General features: G+C 39.7%; 3 protein-coding genes across 3 annotated transcripts; 1 reads left to right on the forward strand and 2 right to left on the reverse strand.

Annotated features, from left to right (window-relative positions):
- Positions 1-2688: 2688 nt before the first annotated feature.
- Positions 2689-5539, reverse strand: has1 (hyaluronan synthase 1). The gene is made up of 5 exons (XM_072461266.1): positions 5310-5539; positions 4405-5107; positions 4106-4331; positions 3894-4026; positions 2689-3813 (listed from the first exon to the last, which is right to left on the reverse strand). The coding sequence occupies exons 1-5, from the start codon at positions 5411-5413 to the stop codon at positions 3138-3140; spliced, it is 1842 nt and encodes a 613-aa protein (XP_072317367.1). The 5' UTR covers positions 5414-5539; the 3' UTR covers positions 2689-3137.
- A 3631-nt stretch (positions 5540-9170) lies between these two features.
- On the reverse strand, positions 9171-10592 carry LOC140374224 (trypsin-3-like). Its single transcript, XM_072461061.1, has 5 exons — positions 10475-10592; positions 10264-10411; positions 9870-10132; positions 9542-9678; positions 9171-9466 (listed from the first exon to the last, which is right to left on the reverse strand). The coding sequence occupies exons 1-5, from the start codon at positions 10512-10514 to the stop codon at positions 9317-9319; spliced, it is 738 nt and encodes a 245-aa protein (XP_072317162.1). The 5' UTR covers positions 10515-10592; the 3' UTR covers positions 9171-9316.
- A 6092-nt stretch (positions 10593-16684) lies between these two features.
- On the forward strand, positions 16685-20161 carry fpr1 (formyl peptide receptor 1). Its single transcript, XM_072461057.1, has 2 exons — positions 16685-16803; positions 18746-20161. Exon 2 carries the CDS (start codon positions 18757-18759, stop codon positions 19897-19899), a length of 1143 nt encoding a protein of 380 aa, XP_072317158.1. The 5' UTR covers positions 16685-16803; positions 18746-18756; the 3' UTR covers positions 19900-20161.
- Positions 20162-22333: the final 2172 nt, after the last annotated feature.

Here is a 22333-nt window from a genome sequence, read left to right on the forward strand (position 1 = left end):
TTGTTCTTATTTACAAGCATTTGACAGAATGGAAACGATAATAACATGCTTAGAAGCATTTGTTTCAGTTCTCTAAATGCTTTGAGTGAAATGGTAATGGTGAACATGTGGGGGCTTTATTGATTATTATGACAATGCATCATAAAATATGCATGTAATTATTGTTTTTTTAAAATGGTAGTATTGTAGAGATTTTGTTTCACAGTTAATTTAATTGTTTACCACTTTGAGTCTATAAGGCCGTCCATCATCCTTTCCACGGGCCTTAAAGTGCATATGACAGGTTAGACTACACACTTTACTAAAATGTAAATGATTATATTTAAGACTAAAAATGTCGCTTTTTTTTTACCCAGTTTGACCATTTTGGTGACTGATTTACACAATAGAAAATAAATATGCCGGATAACAAAATGGCTGTTGGAGTAAATTGTCCCTGCATTTTTGATGGAATGTCACTTATTGATGATATTGACAGAGGCATTCTGTTTTAGAACTCAGCTTCAACTACTTCATTTCCAAATTACATTTTTCAAATGATCTTCACAAAATGCAACTTGCCTGTAAAACTATGATGAGTATTTACCACAGGGGCTATCACACCAAACAAAGTCATATTTACAAAAACATCAGAATCTGTCATCTGTCAGTCACAGCCACTGAGTTATACTGAATTCTTATCACTTCAAGGTGCTCTATGTACCGTAGCTTTTCTGCGGGAGGGTCCGGGTTTCTTCCACACTGGATTGTTCATTGTTTTGATAAGGTGTGACATTGTCCTGGGACAGGACGCTACAGGACACTGCAGAGTTGAGCATCCATTTGGCTTTAGGATACAAATGACTTACTCCACATCATGGTGTCGGTGTAGTCCCTCATTCATCCAGGAGTGTTCCATTCTAGAAAAAGGTTCAGTTGTAGTCATCTGGACTCAGTTTTAGAAAAAACAAGACATTTCGACTCTCATCCAAGAGTCCAGATGACTACAACTGAACCTTTTTCTACAATCCAGATCATGGTATTAACCTATTTCTCTCTCCATAGAGACAAGTTGATGACACCACGTTAAGTTACAGATCAGAACACACCTGAGTAAATCCTAGTTTGATACAATAATGCCATTCTGTTGAAACTTACAGGCAAAGAAAAAACAACTCCATGGAGACAAGCAGGTGGCAGACACGCTATCGGAAAAAGTCACAAGCAAGATATGATAATGATATGGCTACTTGTCTTTATACGACAATATTTTTATCATTATGAGACTTTGATCCAGTCTGAGCTTGAGTCACACAACTCTTGCACACAACTCCATCGCAATTTACAAGTTACAGGCTGAATTGCGGTTGGATTAGGATTAATTTAATCTTTAGTCTTAAATTAAATTGCAATTGGCCAAGCATCAGAGATAACCTGTCGACAAGTCAACTGGCCTTAGAATCTGACCCACACATTTTTACTTCATTACTTTACTGTCATCATCATGAAATTCTGTAACTTTTTCTGAATGTATATTTCCTGTATAGTTGAACATGGGCCAACATCATCCAGAAATGCATAAGTAGTTTAACTTTCGGATGTTTTTGATTAGGTCCCATGTACCCCGGCATGTGTCAGCTGAGGTCATTCCTCTGCTGTGACGTCAAAATCAGACTGGGAGGGAGAGACGGAGTAATTAGAAACAGATCCAGAGGAAGTGATCTTTCTCTTCGTCACACCTCAACTCTCTTTAAATTAGATTCTTTTAATCCCTCAACTGACTCACTGCTGCTGCCCCAAAACCTTAAAACGCGACTGTTGTTTTACAGATCTCATGGCGCTATCCTGTTCCAAACTACAGGGTTACTATTGGAGACCAAACATGGGGAATTCTGTAGGAAGTCTCATCTTTACTCATATGTGACTGAAAATGACCCATGTTTTAACGTTGCTTCAGCTTTGACTCACACTTAAGAGTGAGGCCCCGCAGTCGACTTTAAGGTCAACTACATTTCTAAATATCAAAATGTCTCCTCTTGCATAAAAACCCTAAAGAAAAACTGATAAAAAAAAATGTCTGAGGTTTTGAGACATTAAGATTACATGACTGCCTTTCAACCCCTATGTTTTCAAATATATCACATATAATTATTGCTATGAATGCTACGCTGCTATGTCATAAATGGCTTCTATTTCTATTTTAAATCGAATACTTCTACAGAACAATATTTTAGCAACTAGTTAATAACTATTAGGCTGCAGAAATGTCAGTCCATTTGTTTTACACGTCTTAAAAATATTAAAAATAAAAATATTTAGTTAATTTGCATATTTGTTATTTGTACCGTCTCCCTTTCATGCAGGTATAGAACATTTCTGTTCAACAATGTGAGTTTGTGTAAACCAAAATGCAGTTTAACCCTAGACTGGCTGTGATTTTTATATTTGAGATTAGGGCCTTGAACGCTTATTCTTTTCTCTCACACTTATTCAGGTGTCTTGCAGCCTCTTGTTTATATTTGAGGACTTTTGCACATTGTTAATGTCTGATAGTAAAAATTCTAGTTTTTCTTTTATCACTTTGAAACCCATGGGAGTATTCTTTGCCAACAGAACTGAATCAGTGTCTTTAGTCAGTACACATATCCAACTTTATTTGTTTATATTTTTTAGAAAACAAATGAATGACAGATCTTTTTTTTTCTCACAACAATACTCTTTATACAGTGTCTTCTTCACATATTACAGGAAAACATCAACAGTAACAATATGCAAGGACACCGTTCCTTCATTGCTCCAACCATTTCACACAAAACTACAGTAAGTGAGTAACATTCAGTGGTTGCAGCGAAACATACAAAATGTACAAAACACTTTTTGGCTCAGGGTCCATCTACACATAAAAATTTAAATAAATATCAAGGAAGTTCAGCCATTGTGATGTAAAAACATACCTGAGAGTACAGGTTTTATAAAGTTTTTTTTTTTTTAAAGTACCACAGTTTAATACTCTTCTTTTTGCATGGACAATATCCATTTTCAGCAGCATTTCATTTTGGGTTATTTGCCATTTTCAATAAATCATTAGTTATTATATGCAACAAACATATTATAAATTAAATAAATTAAGTTTCTCATCTTGAAACTTCAATACATAGTCATACATTGAACTCATATTTTTGTGAACGTTTACGGCATAATCGTCTAAACCAGACCCAGTAGAGGAAGAACATGGTTGTCCAGTAGCATGTGTAGGCCACACACCCATAAATGAGAAACTGGATCTCTAGTAGTCTGGGTGGGGTGAGCCAGTCCAAAAAGGTTTCCCTGTAAATGGTGTGACAAATGCCGCCCACTAAAATGGAGCCCCACACAGACAGAGGGATCAGAGGGATGTAGTTTCCAACAATCTTTTTCCGGCCTGACGTTCCCCAGCTCCGTTTGTTGATTGTGAAGATGGCAAAGTACTTAGTGGGCAGCATGCTGGTCATGTACAGAGCAGAGTACAGCGACATGAACACCATGACAGGGTCTTTGCGCAGAATCCCAGCATAAACAGCTTTGAGCAGCCCAATGATCTGGATACAGCACAGGATCCACAAGATGTCCCACAGAGTCCCAGTCCAGAACAGGTGAATGATAGTGGCAGTCACAAAGAAAGGAAATATGCCTGAGACAATGGACTCGTATGTCATCCACAGATGGTGTTTATGCCACCACATGGCATTAAAGAGCCACTCTCTGAAGAAAGACTTGGTCCATCGCGTCTGCTGGTTCAGCCAACGCAGGAACTGTGCCGGAGTCTCTGTGTAGCACTTGGAACGCGCTGTGTATCTAAACAAAAGAAACATCTATTTAAACATCATGGTGTCCAAGATTATTACTGACTATATGTTAGGGGCATGTTGCCTTACTTTGTTGCGTAGCCCATACTCAGCATCCGGTTTGTGAGGTGTCTGTCATCTCCAAATGTACAATGTGTGCCCAAAAACTTCTGATTGTACCAGGACTCCAGAAACTGCTGTAGGATGTCATTTCTGTACAGTCCTTAACAAATAACCACATACTATAAATAAAAACATATCAAATTATTTCTAATTGCTTATCACTCTCAAATTATCCTTACCTAAAGGGCCACTGATGCAGGAAACACAGTCAAAGTAGGACTGGCAAGCCCGCTCGATGTTAAAGGCCATCCAGTAGCGCAGACTGCTCATAAAGCTGACAAAAGAGTCTTCCCAGTTGAGAATCATGACATCTCCTCCAACTGCACCATATTTTGGATTACTCTCCAACACTTTACAAAGTTCTTCTGTGGCCAATGAGTCCAGCTTTGTGTCTGAGTCACACACCTAGAAACACAGAGTGAACCATTACAAGACTCTAAACAGTAACAGATTAAATACATGAACACAAAGTACATACCTGGATATAGTCGACAGAGGACCCCAAAGCTTTGAATGCCGTGTACATCACTTCCCGTTTGCCGCCCCACTTCTGCATGATGCACACACAGCGGTTGTTCTGAATCAGACCTTCAACCACTTTGCGCTGAGGATCTTCTCCTGGTGTGAAGTCTGTGCCCAAACTAATGGCTTTGGCCACATCCTCGTCATCCGGGGCAATGTGGGGGTCCCAGGTGTGATAGTTATGTTTCCACACAAAACAGGCTGGATCCTGATCTGCAAACACCTCTTTGAACATCTCCATCATGTAGTGATCGTCCTCAGAGTTGCCGTCCACTACCATGATGATGCGTAGGAGCTCGGGGGGGTACTTTAGAGCCCGAATAGACAGCAGACACTCCCGCAGGTACTCAGGGTCTTCTTGGTAGGCAGCTATTGTGAATCCAATTGTTTTAGTGTAAGAACAAGGATCTATGCGGGCTTTCATTCGACGGTGCTCTGCAAAGGCAAAAAAACTTTGGACAAGGAGATGGAGTCCGAGAAGTAACCCGTAAAAGCCAAAAGAGATGATGCCATATTTGGATGTGATCAACTGAAAGCCTTGGATGTAAGCCCAGGTCATGACACTCAAGACCAGGAGAGCAAACAGAAAGGTGAAGATGGCCCGCAGCCCAGAGCTCAGCTTCTTCAGCAGCTGCTTTAACTCCATCACAGCCTTTGCCCTAAAGCACAGTACAGTCACTACAATGTTTCAAGGCTCACAATACATGTGGGTGTAATATGTCTCAAACTGGCTCCATCCATTTGTATTTGTATTCATTTATTTTCATATATATACAGACTTGTCAAAAATGTCTAAATTGCTGCACTGTATAACTTTTAAATAACTTTTAAAAAAGAAAATATTAAATTGATATAAAATACCTGATGTTGCTTGGTCTATCTGTGAGGGATGCGCTGTGGATTGCTGTGTCCAGAACCTTGTTTCTGTGCTCTTTCTGGACGAAGTAACGTTTTGCGCTTTTCATGCGCTCACCTCTATAAATTAGGCGCGTGCGTGACTCAGATGTGCGTCAGGCACGAGGCGGTGCGGATTCCCTCCGAGGAGCTCGAGGACATCAATGTGTTCACGGCTCTTTCTCATGGCTTTGTTTTCATGTTTTCCATGGAGATGATTGTAATTGCAGTTGCTTACGTTCAGAGCATATTCAGGGTTGTGGTTATTATTGATGGAGCAGTCAACGCCTATTGGACATAAAAAAGCAAGAACATTGGTTTAAATGAATGTATGAATGGATAATCTCTGTTAGAGTTTTAATTCAATTGTACAAAAGGACAATGTAGGCATAGTGCCCGTAGCCCAAACATGACACCCTTTTAAATATGTTCTATTGACATTTTGCACATGGAAAAAAAGCCAATGGATAACAAAGAACATCTGTGCAGATGAGAGATTTGTAATGATAGTCGTGTGCCCTCTATGCCTGAATGCGAAAAGTGCACCTCAAAACAAAAGGTTTACCTCTGAAATCTTCGCCAAAACGTCAGGTATTGTTCATTTAATGGGTGTGAACAAGGCGTTCTGCGCGTTTATTTCATCTCCAAAGCGGCCCATGGAAAACAGAACCAGAGCCCCGACATTCATCTCAGAGAAGACAGAGCAGATCCGCGGGGCAGGGCAGGATGATTGAGCTGATCAAACCACGTGGATCAAGACAGGTGCTGAGGTAACGGTCTTCATTACAATAAATACATTTTAGCGCTTTTATATTGCGCTACCTGTTCATTCATTGGCACTGAAACAAACCATAGCCTACTTTGCCTGGAAACAGACCGCAATTTGACACGCTGTAGGGGGACCAGATTGTTTTAATTAAGAACTGGGACACAACCAGGTTTGGGGGTAATTATAAAAGTGTAAAAAGTGTGGGTTAGGGTTAGTAACATTTTATGCACTCAGTCCATTCACACCTCTTTCACTGCTCACTTATGAGTCAATATTTAATCTGAGAGACTTCTATCAGTAGAACTAAGTGCATCTTTTGTGTTCTGTTTTTTCTAAAGCCAGATTTTTCTTTTTTGGCCAAAGAAATTACTATATTTTCCCCTGTTTACTGTGGTATTCAACTGGGACATGTCTTGTATAAAACTGGGACAAATCCATGGTTTTGGCTACATCTGCTGGGACATGGGACTCAGATGAGGACGTCTGGTCGCTCTACAATCGCTGGCCCCTCGTAAATAGTGGTAGCAGTGTTTTTAAGTGATATATTTCTATTATTTTGCTAGGAGGGAAAAGTGTTCTATTCTTTTGATTCTTGTGTAGTCTGTGTGAGTGTAAAAGTTTGGCCTGTTGAGTATGTGAAGAAGCTCACAATTACTGCCATCTGCTGGGCCATTCAAATACATGCTCTATTGCACTGAATAAAGTTATAAAATAAGATTATTATTTTTTAAATTGTCTATAAGTTAAACATAGTCACAAAGGCCTATCATTCCAATTGAACTAATCCAATTGACCCTATGGCTGTTCATGAAGAATAATAAAACATTTTTATTTTATTTTTTCTACCTTATACACTACCAGTTAAACGTTTAGACACCACTTCTAATGCAATGGTATTTTTTATTTATGTTTACTTTTTATATTGTACAGAGATGAAGAAATATAATATATATGAACATATTAAGCAAGATGTATGGAATTATGTTGCAAAGAAAAACATGTTTTATATTTTTAGATCGAGATTCTTCAAAGTAGCCACCCTTTGTTGCAAATCCTTGTCCTTCTCTCAGTGAGCTGAAGTTTTGATCCTGCTGAGCCTTGATCATTAGTGGAGTGTAATGTGTGTGCAAAGCAGTGAAAAATCTACAAAACATGTTATATCATCAATGATTTCATCCCATACAGTTTCATTCATAGTTTTGAGTGAGATCCATCAGTGAGAATCCACGATGTAAAAACATTACATGAAAAACTTTTATCTTGTAGTGTATGTGACACATTTTATATTTCATAAGACTTGGATATACTGCCATCTAACGACAAGTCTGTGAAACTGCAGATGGAGAGGAAAAAAAGGAGTTTGGAGTGAAAAGTGGAACTGCCCCACAGAACAATGGCTCATATCTCTAACCCTGTATTTTCTGCTACATTCAGTTCTCAGTGGACAAATCAAAGTTTCCCCCTGGAGCCACTGCCAATGTCCTGGTTTAACCATGATTACATCCCCGGAGACTTTCTTTACAAGGAAATCTGTTGACCACTCATGAGGGCCCACACCCATAGCCACAGGCCTGAGCCATCAGCCTGCTCCATGTCGGTCCCAAATAGACGCCGCCACAGTTGATGTCATGGTGGAACCATGCCAGTCATATGCACATGTCGTGGTGAACCCGCTAGGATATATTTTTGTGGTTTCTCAATGTTGTTTTTTTGTCACCGTTTGGATCGTTTATCATTTATTTAATGAGGTTAGGGTTAAGTCTAGTCTAAATACCACAGTTATATAAGAAGAGACTTGGATTGTTGTTGGGCCGTTTTAGTATAGTTCTATTCTGTACATCAATGATCTTAAAAACATGCCTTCTGTGTCCAATAGGTCATCCCTGTCTTCAATTGGCGGTCATGTCATCGTCCAGTGACTCATTCAATGCCCTATGCCACACCCAAGCACCAAAATCCATTTAAACCAGTTTGAGACCTCAATATTTAGTTTTAATGCACCTGATCTGGTCTCTTCAAGTTCAGTCCCATCCCATTATTAGCACTGTGCAAAGTCTGGGTGAGTTTTAACTCAGAATATTGATCCATTATTATTTTGAGGCCATCCATCCATCCATTTTCTACCGCTTGTTCCCTTTCGGGGTCGCGGGTGACTGGAGCCTATCCAAGTGACTTCGGGCCTTAGGCGGGGTACACCCTGGACAGTAGCCAACTCGTCGCAGGGCCAAGATTTTGTAATCCTTGCATGCCACATACATTTCAAAATACCACCTTAAAGTATTTCTTAAACTGACGCATAATTTCCTGTAATTTCCTGGCAATCCCACAAAAAGTATTTGTCTTTTGTGATTCAGTTTTGGCTTCCTGTAAAAATCAGTTTGGCATCGAGACTTTGCTGCTCATTCCCTGTCATTGTAGGTAATAAGGACTAGACTTAACTCTCACACCCAACATAGTATTTTATGTGAATGAATCAATAACTAACATGAGAAAACATGGCACCTTAAGTAGAATACAATCCTTAGCAGCATGAAAAGGTTTATACACTGTATGGTGTTGCTGGTCAACTGTGGTTAGTATCCATATGTTCTGCATTACATTTACTTAATATATGTGGAAGAAGCAATCATTTTTGTTCAGTAAAAGTGGAGCAAAAACTAAGTAGCACATTTCAATATTCAGTATTTCACGCAGATTTTCAGAACTGTTAAAGTGTAAAATGTGATGATTTGAATTGTGTTGATCTTTTGTCAATAAAGGCCAGTTCAAATACATTGCTTAATTTTTATCGTGTATTTTATGTGTATGCTTTTGTTTGCTCAAAGCTGGAGGTTTAAAACAAAGCCTTTAGACAGTATATATACCTGCTCTCAAATGCAGTGAAGTAAATAGCAAAATATTACTTAACTAAAAAAAGTGCAGATACCTCAATCTTTTTACAAAGTACTGTACTTCAACTGTTTTACTTTGTTAACTTCCACCATGTATGTAATGAATCAACACATCGTTGTTTCTTCTTTCAATAGAGATGATCAATATACAGTAATTGTAAGTTCATTTTTACAGATATTTGCTTTTATTCATGCAGTCAGTCGAATGCCACACCCTTGGCCTTGCACTGTACACAGCACATAGTACACAAACATTCTCATGGGTGATTTAGCGTTTCCACTTCATATGAGATTTATTTCAATATCTTTGTTTCTTAGCCAGAAGTCATCGTATTTTTAATCCAGGAGATGTAATTGCAAACTTTAGTGTACACCCCGGGCTTGTTTCTGAGAGCGCAGCCGCTGCCCCATGACACCACTCCCTGCAGCACGCCATCGCACATTAAGGGTCCTCCAGAGTCGCCCTGAGCCACACAAAAAAGAGCTTTAGTCACTTTTATAAAAGACTTAAAACAAGAAGCTATTATTTTCAAAATTACCTGGCAGGAGTCTTTGCCTCCCTCGAGATAGCCAGCACAAATCATGTTCTCAGTTATTTGAAAAGGGTGGGAATGGAAGCAAGTGTCATCACTCAAGAGGGGAATCTCAAGGCACTGCAGCTTATGAGGGTAACGTGCTATGTAGACAAAATAAACACATGAAGTATCAAAATCTATTGGTCTTTTCGGTTTTGTACTTTTTCCTTTCACAGTTGTATTATTGTAAAAATCTTACTCCTTTGAAATTCCTACAACTGCTGCTACTTAAGGGTAGGATGATAATGATTAAGGTATTCAAATATATCACAGTATCAATGATCAGACTCACAGCCCTCATCGCTGGACCTCAGATTTCCCCATCCCGACACTTTGCACATTGTCCCATCTGCAGCACAGGAGGTTGGGAGCGCGGCGGGGCGGACGTAGCTGTTGAAAGTGACGGGTTGACTGAGCTTGATCAGCATGATGTCGCTGTCCAGGGTGCGGGGGTTGTAGTCGGGGTGCCTGATAAACTTGGCGGACACGATGTATTGCTCTGTCCCTTCTTCCTCCCAAATGTCATGCTCTCCCAGACGCACTTCGACATCAGAACTACACACAATATAGAGGTTTTATCAAAATCTAATCATAGAACAAGTTTCAAGGGTTCTTTTCTACTTTATGATCCAACAATCTTGAAGATTTATATGCATGATTTATCTGAGTGTAATCATGTTCCTTACTTTGTTTTGCAGTGTGCAGCTGAGAGCACCCACTCATTAGACAGAACAGTCCCGCCGCAGTAGTTGTATCCAGTGAAGAGAGACACTTGGTAAGGCACTGAGTTTTTAGGACACTCATAGCCTCCTACAATCTTATCTTTGAGGGCAGCTGAAATAAAAAGCAAAAGTTAACATCATTTTAATATATTAATGTAGTTCAAAATACCCATACCTGCCCAACCAAACAGAGCAGCTAACAGCAAAAGCTTCATGTTTTGCAATGACTGCGCTGGCAAATGTGCCCTTTATCAAACGCTACCATTTACTGTTTTTAATCTTATCACCTTTTTTCAAGGTCTTCAGAGCTCTCAAACATTAACATATGGTGTATTCCCCAGAATGTTGCTTATTATAAAACCCCAACCCCCAAAAAAATTGTGACTCCGAACAATAACATCTAAATGTAATGCAAACTTTACAATTTAATAGTCACAATATTTACAAGTTAAGCAAGTGGTGAGCATTACCACCTCTCAGTGAGACTGTTCCAGCTTTGAATCCTAGACTCTTGTGGATTGTCTGGGTGAGTTTCTTCTGGGCTCTCTGGGTTCTCCAATCCAAACCATGCATCCTATGAGATTCTGGCGCTGAGTACGAGCATCATGAAACACCTAAAACGTCATGAACACAGGTGTATGTGATCTGGATGCTTAAATAGTGTAGCCGCTCCGGACCTAAGATGACAAAAGAGATAACTTAAGATAACTTATCTTCATAAAACGGCACGAACTTAAAATCTACATACAGTATGGTAACATATTATTTAACATTTAAGATTGCTAGTAACCCATCCATATTAAATCAATCAATCTTTATTTGTATAGTACAGAAAGCACTGTGTTGAGATACTCTACAATCATTAAATTAATTTTATGGACTAATTAGAGTGTTGTTTTTTTGAACTTTGTCTTCTTTTAAGTATGGACCACCTTGTGTCTGAAATAAAGTCAATTAAATAGCAGTTTTCATATTTCATATTTAAAAACAGAACCTCTTTTACAAGGGTGACCTGGACCCCAAGAAGAACAAAAGAGAGCATTACAGTAATCATGCATTATTGTTTTTTATTTTTTGTCTTTGCACTCATATTTGTGGAAACCACACAGTACTGCTGGACTGTGGCTTATTGTGCAATGTATTTATCAATAAAGTCTAAATAAACCTGTGCTTTCAGTTGTTATTAAAATTTACACAAAGCTTGAATAAAATCTAAAACCAGATTTCCTGATTTACATTATGTCCATGAAAATGTATATTGATACTTAAGTTACAGCTTATCTAACATATTTCAGAATCAGATTAGGTATATTGCCATTGTCATTGAAATTCACAAACATAGGAACTTGTCTTGGTGATCGATACAACGCAAAACAATAAAACAATGAATAAGTCATAAGAATAAGCTATCACATAAAAAAATAAGAATAGGCTTAATATGTACACAAAGTTGTAAAGATATACATATGTAGTGCAGAAAGTGAACAGTGCAGTGAGTTATTAGATTATGGTTAAAGTGACTGTGTTTAAGAAGAGTGAGTCCAACGGCAGAAGAAATAAAACTGTTTTTGAGGTTCTGGTCCGGATGGACTGTAGCCTCCTGCCTGAGGGGAGTGGCCTCCTGCCTGAGGGGAGTGGCTCAAATAGACCATGTCCAGGATGAGAAGGGTTCGGCTGTGATCCGACCTGTTCGTCCCAGAGCCCTGGAAACGTACAGGTCCTGCAGAGATGGAAGTCTGCAGCCGATCACCTTCTCAGCAGAGCGCTCAATGCTTTGTAGTCTCTGTTTGTCCCTGGCTGTGGCTCCAGTGTACCACACGGTGATGGAGGAGGAAGTGCATCCTCTGCTGTGCCTTCTTGATGAGGGAGCTGATGGTGAGGTTTGTGTTGAATGCAGAGCTGAAGTCCACAAACAGGATCCTGGCATAGGTTCCCGGGGAGTCCAGATGCTGCAAGATGAAGTGGAGAGCCAGGTTGATGGCGTCGTCCACACACCTGTTGGCTCTGTGGGCGAACTGCAGGGGGTCCCGCAGGGGGGAGGTGAAGGACTTGAGGTGGGGGAGGACCAGGCGCTCAAATGACTTCATGACTACAGACGTCAGCGCCACAAGTCTGTAGTCATTAAGTCCAGTGATCCGGGACTTCTTGGGGACAGGGACAATGATGGATGACTTGAAGCAGGCTGGGACATGGCATGACTCCAGGGAGGTGTTAAAAATGCCAGTGAAGACAGGGGCCCGCTCGCCTGCGCTGTGTCTTAAGGTGGCCTTAGTGACACCGTCTGGTCCAGCAGCTTTTCGAGGGTTGCATTTCCGAAATAGTCTTTGTATAAATTTTTGTTCTTCTTTTTCAGAATAGTCAGACTGAGGAAGTAGCTGTGAGTGTGTTTCATCAGAATTTGAAGTATGTTGTGGTACTATGTGGTACTGGGTTGTTACTCATGACTGAGCATAGGTGTTTATCAGCACAGACGTGAAAACACTTAAATGTGAGGCTGCATTTACCCAAACCTGTGATTATACACTCAACTCTCACATATAATGCATTCCCATCTCGCTCAGACAAGCCCTACTACTGAGCTTGAAGCACTCTTAAATCTGTCTTTTTTTTTCCTCAGATGAAAGAAAAAATGTTCTAATTAATGCATTTAGTGCTAAAAAATTATACCCTTTTTCTAACGTTAAACCAAGTGCTAATCATAACTATTAATGAAAACAGAAACTATGTTTGCAGAAATGCCCAAATATTATTTCATCATGATGTTGCTAACGTTAAGTACTTTATTGTTCCTGTTGGGAAATTTGTCCTTTGCCTTTGACCCATCCTTCAATCCGCCTAGTGGATTTTTCACCACTTATGTAAAGATTTAGCTCTCAAAGTATCACCAGCTCTAAGTCTAAAACAGGACTAAGCCAGGTTTTAGATGGCCAAACAAGGACTTTAAACTTAAAAATAAGATATACATACTAATATAGTCCTCCAGAAGCAGCCCATGTAGTAGTGCATGTACCACATTTTGAGAAACACTAGGGTAACCTGTCAGGATGTTGCGCATTATGCTTGGACTCCCCTTAAGCATGTTTTTGAAATCACTGCTGTCATTATATTAAGAATAACCTACAACTAATAACTTCAGACACACAAGAATAACTGAAATATAGTGTTATTGCAGCTGCAGCTATTTCTACTATGTTTATAATATAGATCTAAAATATACTTGAGTAAACATCTTTGTAGTATTTTTGTAAGTTTGCAGGCAAGTAAATAAGAATTAAAGGTATCTGGTTTTCTCATTACAATATAGTGGATTATATTCCTGTATTGAGAAAATGCATTAAGTTAAATATTTTTAAGAGAAAACAAAATTGGCAAAAGTCCCTGGGATAATTGCTGAAAGGTGGGACTGTTTGTCAGTGGCACATGTGACTCACAGATGCCTGTTTTAATTGCACATGTGAAAAACAGCATTTTGGATGTGGTCACTTGGATGTGAGGGACCTGGAGCAGTTAACTTGCTGTTGCTGCAAATTTTTAATGAGATGCATTTGCATAAACTTTTCATTTAACATCTAAGCATTTGTTTACAATGATATGGAAAGAATAATAAAATAGAAACAATTTGCGTTGCCATATACTGTAGCTCCACCCCCACTGTATTGCTCAAACTGTTACAAATAAAATGTGCATCGGCAGCAATGTTGAATGCCACAGTCATTGCTGATTATTCGCAATCTCTACGCCTTTCTCAAGGAACTGAGCTGAAACTAGAAGTGAATGTAAGGAAGTGGTTTAGGTTCTTTAGGTTCTTGAGGTTCTGCTCTTTTGCTTGTGTGTGGTGTTTTCTTGTGGAAAAACCCACTATGAGCCATTGGAGGGAATTGAAGCATGCAGCCATTTTGCCTCAGAAAACAAAATTCCTGACCTCTCCACAGCCGTGAGACAGGCGTTTGAGTTCCAGGCAACACCACAACTAGATCAACAAACCTTTGTGGTCTGGATATGTGGTGAAGTCCCACTATTTGGGTTAGTGTAACTCAAATCTTACATTTTCAAAACTAAGTTATGCCTTGGACCATCTCCAGGAGTGGCTTTAGAAAACTTGCCTAACGCTGTTTCTCCATTCAGCAGAAAGTGCTGGGTGTGCAATGGCGACTCTCGCTATTCTACTATGTCATTACGACCTCAATGTCCCACATTTTGTCCCGTACAGCTGAGCCCCCTCTTACATCTGCTGTATAGGGCATTGTAAAGCCCTAACGCTCTGAGCATATGCCAGATATGCCTCTCTGTTCAAGTTAAACTGCTTCTAAACCTTCTTGAGTTGTTTTACACACCCAAATTGGTATTTGTGCGGTACACACATAATTGCAGGTTTGGTTGGTAAATCAAGAACTCTGGCAGGCTCTGGACTCCGAAGACTGCCCTCAAACTATAGCTTTGGAATAGCTATTAATATACCATACAGACTGCAGCACAGCACTCGGCCTGGACTTTTCCATAGACTCAAGTGCACAGTGAAACAACAGAACTGATACATAAAGTCTTCCAGTATTGATTTGGAATTCAATTCTCATCTTGTTTAGATTAGTACAAAGTAATCCACTCTAATCCTGTTTAATCATTATTAAAAGAAACAGTAACTTTTTTTTTGGTGGTGGGTTTGCCACCTGCTTTGCCTGGAATGTTCCACAGTATGGTATTAAATGTGCTGTATCTATTGTGCATGGAATAAATTACAGGTGTTTTATTGCTAAAATACCATACCTTGTATTTTCACTCTGAACAGGCTTCATGTCCACAGATCTTACTTGTAGGTCAATTGTCATTACTTGCTAGTCTCCATGGAGACAAGTTTATTGTTACACTGTAATAATATGTCAATGGAGACAAGCTGGTGGTGGACATTTAAAATGTTTCACTTTTAATTCTAGTTTGTTTTCATTTGATGCATGATCTTTATTTATTTGGACCACTTGTGTATGTTGGCATGTATTTATTTGTGCAGTGTAAAGATTTGCATTGCAGTTTTAGAGTTATATTCACAGTGCATTTCTCTCAGTGGGATTACATGCACACAGTGAATGTTTATTTATCCCAGAAAAGGGGGTGCAAAAGCAGAATGGTGTGTCCTCCTACACTCCAAAAACCAGGGTGTTGCTCTGAAAACATGCTGAGCGAGCCGGCATAGTGGGAGCGGACACTGTTTCTTCCTCCCCCTCACATCTGGACTATTGGCAGGACATTGTTCCTGTGTGCAGTTTCTTTGTGTTATCTAGAGACTCAGAAGTTTAGGGAAGAGCAGGTTGTGCATCTGTGAGAACGTGAAGAGGTTTTTGACTCCCCTTTTTTGAGATAATTAAAGACAAAACTTTGGAGATGTGAGAAATACATGCTTTTACTTTGATAGCTCACCATTGATTTAAGTGTTTGGGTTATGTGTGTAAATCACTGTGTCACTGTGTGGATGACTTTGAGATTTGGTCCAAGCGTGTGGTGCTGCAAACATCTTTCAGTTAGAACTTGTATCTTTGTAACTGCCTTATCTATTCCCTGCAAACCGTACAGATCAAGCCAGGTCAAGCAAGATTTTAGCCTATTCTCAAACAATAAAAACTAAAACAGGGCTGCAAGCATCTGGTATGTAATCTCATTATGCTAGGAGAAAGTTGGACATCTATTCTTGTCCACCTACACCATTTACACTCCCCCAAAATCCCCTAAAATATCCAGCTGGAGGAATCTGCGTTTTACTGCAGTTTGAATTTAGTACGAAATATAAGACTGTAAGCTAAGTACAGAAAGAATGGTGAGCTGCAAAGGCAAATAAACTTTGGATCACAATTTGATAGATGTTTCTTGGCAGTAAAACTTGCACAGTTTTTGGATGAAGCAAAATGATGATGAAATATTGTTCAAACCAAACACTGTTTGGCATGTTAATGTTATTTTTGGCAACACAATTTTAAGTTGTTTTTGTTTGTTTTTTGTATTTTATTATAGCCAAACGTTTGTCTAAATGAAACCCTTGATTGTGTGATGACCCAGGCGCAGAATAGGAGTATGTCACCTGTAGATGTGACCACAAGCAAACACAAGCTTAGCTTCTCTGTGCATAACACACATTAGGCGGCAGCATCATCGCTGTTGCTCAAACCCGACTCACTCTCAACTCAACAACCCACAATTTGCGCTGAAGTGTTTTCACTCCAGGACTTTCCCTCGTCTAAAACAAAGACTCATTTCTCTACAGACGTGTCTGTGCGTGTCTCGCTGATTAGCAATAAAAAAAAAGCATTTGATGGCAATTGCATCAATTAGACAGTAGATAGCTGTGGTTCGTGCACGCGCCCCCGTAAGCCGTGCGCTGACGTCACATATTTAAAGCTCGGGACGCGGTGCAGCCTCCCAGTCTGTCCCGGTCTCCGCGGAGGAGTGCGCCCATCACCAGCGTCTGGAAACTACTTTAGTACGGACTCTTCCAACTTGTCTCAACTTTCAACCAACGTAAGTGATGCAGATGCGATTTGGTGTCTCTATTTTTTTGTTGAATACATATCAAAGCGCTGGCTTGTACCAAGCAGCTAAAGACTGAAGAAGTTTTCTGTCTCAGCTATTTTGTGGTGACTATTTAACGCCAAACTGAGTATATGCATGCAGTTAGTTAGTTTGCACAGTGCACACAGCCATGTTGACCTGCATTTACTAACCCTAAGTTTAATATTTGTCACTTTTGTGTCTTGTCTAACTGATTTTTCATCTCTCATCTGGGGCTATTTTTGAGACGCTTTTGAATATAATCCTCACACTTACACCTTTTTATACATAGTAGAAAAAACTTCAGTTGTAGTCATCTGGACTCAGTTAGAAAAAATAGACGTTTCGACTCTCATCCAAGAGTCATTGTCAATAACAGAATTTAGATCGAGAACTCCTATTCTGTGGTAAGTCCAGCCCATTGGGCGGAGCCTTCCTGAAGAAGAAAGAGTTGTTTGTATCTACCGAGCTAGCCTATTCAGAATTTTAATGGGCTTTTAGAATCCTCTTTGTCTTTGTGAGACCCTGGCTCAACCACCCTGAGTACCTGATTAGCATCTAAATGTCCTGGTCCTGGTCCTCTACCTTTCCAGGGGTTCAGTATCCCATTATAGATACCAGGAAGATTGAATCTTAGCCCTCCATTCCTGTTTAAAGAAGGTCTTTCTTTTTTAACAAAAATAGCTTCCTTAACTCCTCTTTCAAACCAACTTTTCTCCCTGCTTAAAATCTTCACCTCACCGTCTTCAAACGAGTGATTAGAGGCTTCAAGATGGAGATGCACGGCGGTGGGGGTGATCAGAACCTTACAACACAGAGCTCAAGCTGTGCCCACCAGCTCAGAGGGCAAGAAGAAAGAGGAAAAACATGTCCGAAATGCCCTCTCAGCCTGTGGTTACCCCGCTTGGGCTCTCAACAGAGTGAAGAGAACCAAGAAGCAGGACAAAAGGGAAACTGAACAGAGAAGGAAGGGTGTTTCTATCCCTTATGTGTCTGGCCTGTCGGAAAAACTGCAGAGAATTTTTAGACAACACGAAGTCCCTGTTTATTTTAAACCAGGAAACACTTTAAGACAAAAACTGGTTCACCCTAAGGACAAGTTGCCGACTCAAAAACAGAGCAATGTAGTTTATTCAATCCAATGCAGTGAAGAAAGCTGTAAAGAACGTTACATAGGTGAGACGTAACAGCCTCTACACAAGAGGCTCTATCAGCACAGAAGAAATACTAGTTCAGGACCACAGAGTGCCGTGCATCTCCATCTTGAAGCCTCTAATCACTCGTTTGAAGACGGTGAGGTGAAGATTTTAAGCAGGGAGAAAAGATGGTTTGAAAGAGGAGTTAAGGAAGCTGTTTTTGTTAAAAAAGAAAGACCTTCTTTAAACAGGAATGGAGGGCTAAGATTCAATCTTCCTGGTATCTATAATGGGATACTGAACCCCTGGAAAGGTAGAGGACCAGGACCAGGACATTTAGATGCTAATCAGGTACTCAGGGTGGTTAAGCCAGGGTCTCACAAAGACAAAGAGGATTCTAATAGCCCATTAAAATTCTGAATAGGCTAGCTCGGTAGATACAAGGGGGGAGTTTCTGTTGAAACAAACAACTCTTTCTTCTTCAGGAAGGCTCCGCCCAATGGGCTGGACTTACCACAGAATAGGATAAATATTGGAGTTCTCGATCTAAATTCTGTTATTGACAATGACTCTTGGATGAGAGTCGAAACGTCTATTTTTTCTAACTGAGTCCAGATGACTACAACTGAAGTTTTTCTACTATGGAACACGCCTGGACGAATGAGGGATTACACCGACACCTTTTTATACAGCAATCTTGCATTTCAATTCAAAGTTTGTCTGTATAAGCTTTTTCTCTAAAAGGCGTCTCTAATGTATTGTTTGCTGCCTTTCAGTTCTTCAAACAATGATGGATATAATAACAGCAACTCCGTTTTACCACATCAATGCCACAGACGTGACTGGGAGGAACGGCTCTTTGTACGAGGACGATGAATTTGACGACAAGGACGAGCACGCTGAGCTTAGACAGTCCCTCAAAATCATGTCTCTCATCGTTTACTGTTTGGCTTTCGTGCTTGGCGTCTTGGGCAACGGCGTGGTTATCTGGGTGACTGGTTTCAAGATGAAGGAAACTGTCAACACGGTTTGGTTTCTTAATCTGGCCGTGGCTGACTTTCTCTTCACGGCTTTCCTACCACTCAGCGTGACCTACACGGCCATGGATTTCCACTGGCCTTTTGGGAAGTTCATGTGCAAACTTAACAGCACCATAAGCTTTTTGAACATGTTCGCCAGTGTCTATATTCTGGTCGTCATCAGTGTGGATAGGTGCGTGTCCGTGGTGTGGCCTGTCTGGGCTCAAAACTACAGGAGTGTGAGGAAGGCGTCCTGCGTTAGTCTAGGCGTGTGGGTGCTGGCTCTGATCCTCAGTGCTCCGTACTTCATCATAAAAGACACGGGACCTTCTTATCACAACGAGGACATAATCAACTGCTTCAACAACTTCGCTTTCTCGGATGACTACGATACGCCGGCGGTCAACCAGCTCAGACAGTTTCGGCATCAAGCTATAACCATCACCCGCTTTCTTCTGGGATTTGTAGTCCCCTTCACTGTCATCGTCACCTGCTATGCTGTCATAATACACAGACTTAGGAAGAACCGCAATTTGGCTAGCCAGTCTAGTCGTCCTTTTAAGATTATTGCAGCTGTTATTACCACTTTTTTCCTCTGCTGGGCTCCATACCACATCATGGCACTGATTGAGTTGGTCCATCACATGGCGAGTCCTCCAGGAAGTGAAACGTTAGCCCTTGTTATCACCATTGGGGTTCCTATTGCCACCAGCCTGGCTTTTCTTAACAGTTGCTTAAACCCACTCCTCTATGTGTTCATGGGACAAGATTTCAAGGATAAAGTTCGTAAATCGATCTTAAAGGTCCTGGAGACAGCTTTTCAGGAGGAGGTGTCTCGCTCATACACCTACACAACCTCAATGATTACAAGTCGGAGTAAAGACAAATCTGTCTCTGAAGCTGAGGTATAAGACTGGCTGTATTAGCAGTAACATTTGGCAAATGTACATATCATTGTATATAACAAATTACAGCTATACTTTTTATTAGGTCTTGTGCTTCCAATTAATCTTTGATTCTAAACAAGCGAACAAGAGCTCAACTTTTGTTCCAATGCATATATATGTTTTGTATAGGTAAGGCTCATTTGTTTACTCTTACTCGTAATATGTACATCTTTGTGCCTGTCAATGGCTCTTGAATAAATAAAATATTTCTTTATGACTCCAACAACGTTCATTTAGTCTTCTTTTGTTATAATCCACAAACTGGATGTCTTTGTAGAGAATTGCTTTTCAGATGTCGACAAGTTTTAAGTTAAAGACACCTAGTTTGTGTATATTTCTTTTGTCAAACATAAACTACTATAACAACATTTACCCAGCATGATTTCTGCAGAAGACCTCAAATACTTATGTATTAAATAGTTTATGTTCATACTTGATCACAAGGGGGTGCAGCACTTCTAGTCCCCTTTTAGACCATTTTGCATTAGATTGGAGTAGGAAAAATACATCAAACTACTTGTAGGCTACATTTAAGTTAGTTTCCAGCGGCCATCTTGTAATGGTAGAAATTCTAATAGGAATGTTTTTTTAAACGGTGAAAAAAATAATAGATTCAAATGTTAAATTCACGTGTAATGGTATATTTGCCACACAGCCTGATCCTGCACCACCGTATTTGACAATGGGGATGATGTGTTCAGAGTCACATACCATGGTTTCTGACAAACTGCAAACCTGACTTCTTATGGCTTTTTCCAAAGATAGCTTTCTTCTTGCCACTCTCCCATGAAGGCCAGATTTGTGTTGTGCATGACTAGTAGTTGTTCTATGGACAGATTCACTGTCCACCTGAGCTGTGGATGTCTGCAGATCCTCCAGAGTTACCATGGCACTGATCAGTGCTCTCATGCTTGGCCTGTAAGTTTTGGTGAACGGCCATGTCTAGATTTGTAGTTGTGCCATACTCTTTCCATTTTCGGATGATGATAGATTGAAGTGAAAATCTTTTTATAACCTAACCCTTTACAACTATCCAAAACCTTCTCTAAACAAACTTCTGTGGGCCTCACAGAAGATCTGCATATACTGAGATAATATTACATACAAGTGGACTCTATTGAATCATTAGTTCAACATGCAATCTTTCAGCAATCATCAGGCAACTTCCGACAGCAATCGCACTCAGGGAAAAGAAGCTGAATACTTTTGAATGTTTTTATTCTATATTAATTTTTTTTATGGAAATCATGTATAATTTTTCTTCCACTTCACAATTGTATAACACTTTGGGTTTGTGGTTGTGATGTGACAGAATGTGGAAAAGGGGAATGCCTACTTTTGCAAGCAACTCATTGCAAGCAACTCATCATGTATATGTGTGGTCCTAATTATGTAGGGAACTCCAAGTGTCTCTGTCTTGTTTTTCTGAATTGGCAAACTGAATATTTACCCTCTAAACAAGCAACATTCAGACAGCAATCAACACCCTGATCAAGTCTATGTGAAGGAGAAGTGAGGTAAATGGTAGCCACACCAGATACTGACTGGTTTCCTCAATCTAATTACAAATACTCACTGTAATTGAGTATATTTTTTGTAATTAATTGTAAGTAATTTTACTTGTTTGCGTATATTTTTAAATATGTACTTGTAATTGTAGGCTAATTTGAATTGCCTTTTATTTAACCATGAAAGTCCCACTTGGATTTAGATTATCTTTTTCAGGGGATTGACTAATTGTAATTAGGTACATTTATATAAGTAGTCATGTACATCTGTAGCTCTTTCTCTACTGTATCTGCTGCTTTCTAAACCTACAAACACACAAACATCGCCGCATCGCCTGCTCTGATCAGCCAGGGCCCAATGAATATGCAAATTGTCATTTAAAACAACTTCTGCGGTGTTTATTTAAAAAGGTTTAAACTGTGTTCAAAAGTCACTAGTACTCTGAGTTTTTGTCTTAGGTACTTTTTACTTAAGTGCATAAAAAAAATATTTCCCCCCACATTATTATGGTAGAGGATGGGCATTAGATTAGACACAATATAGAAATCCTGTTCCTTTAGCTATAATAATCCAGATTAGTCATCTAGATTATTATAGTTTAAGGAACATCTTTTCTATAAACAAGTAAGAGGAGAGCCTCCTCCGGGCTATTTATCTTATCTTATCTTATTTAAGAAAATGACTCAATTTTGTCCATTCACAGTGAGAATACAAGTTTGTATACATCCTATCTGTGCAATTAAAAAACGAATACAAAAATGTATTATATTTTATTTTGATTTACTTGTTTTTGCTAAATAGCACATCTAGCTTTAATAGAATAAGTCCAGCTCCCTCTAAGTCTACCACAGTCAGAAAGTGGCTGCTGGAACTGCATGTTTTTGAGTTA

Source organism: Eucyclogobius newberryi, unplaced genomic scaffold (genome assembly GCF_026437365.1).
Source record: "Eucyclogobius newberryi isolate DKJ021-1_F unplaced genomic scaffold, fEucNew1.0.hap1 SCAF_3, whole genome shotgun sequence".
Classification (NCBI taxonomy): domain Eukaryota; kingdom Metazoa; phylum Chordata; class Actinopteri; order Gobiiformes; family Gobiidae; genus Eucyclogobius; species Eucyclogobius newberryi.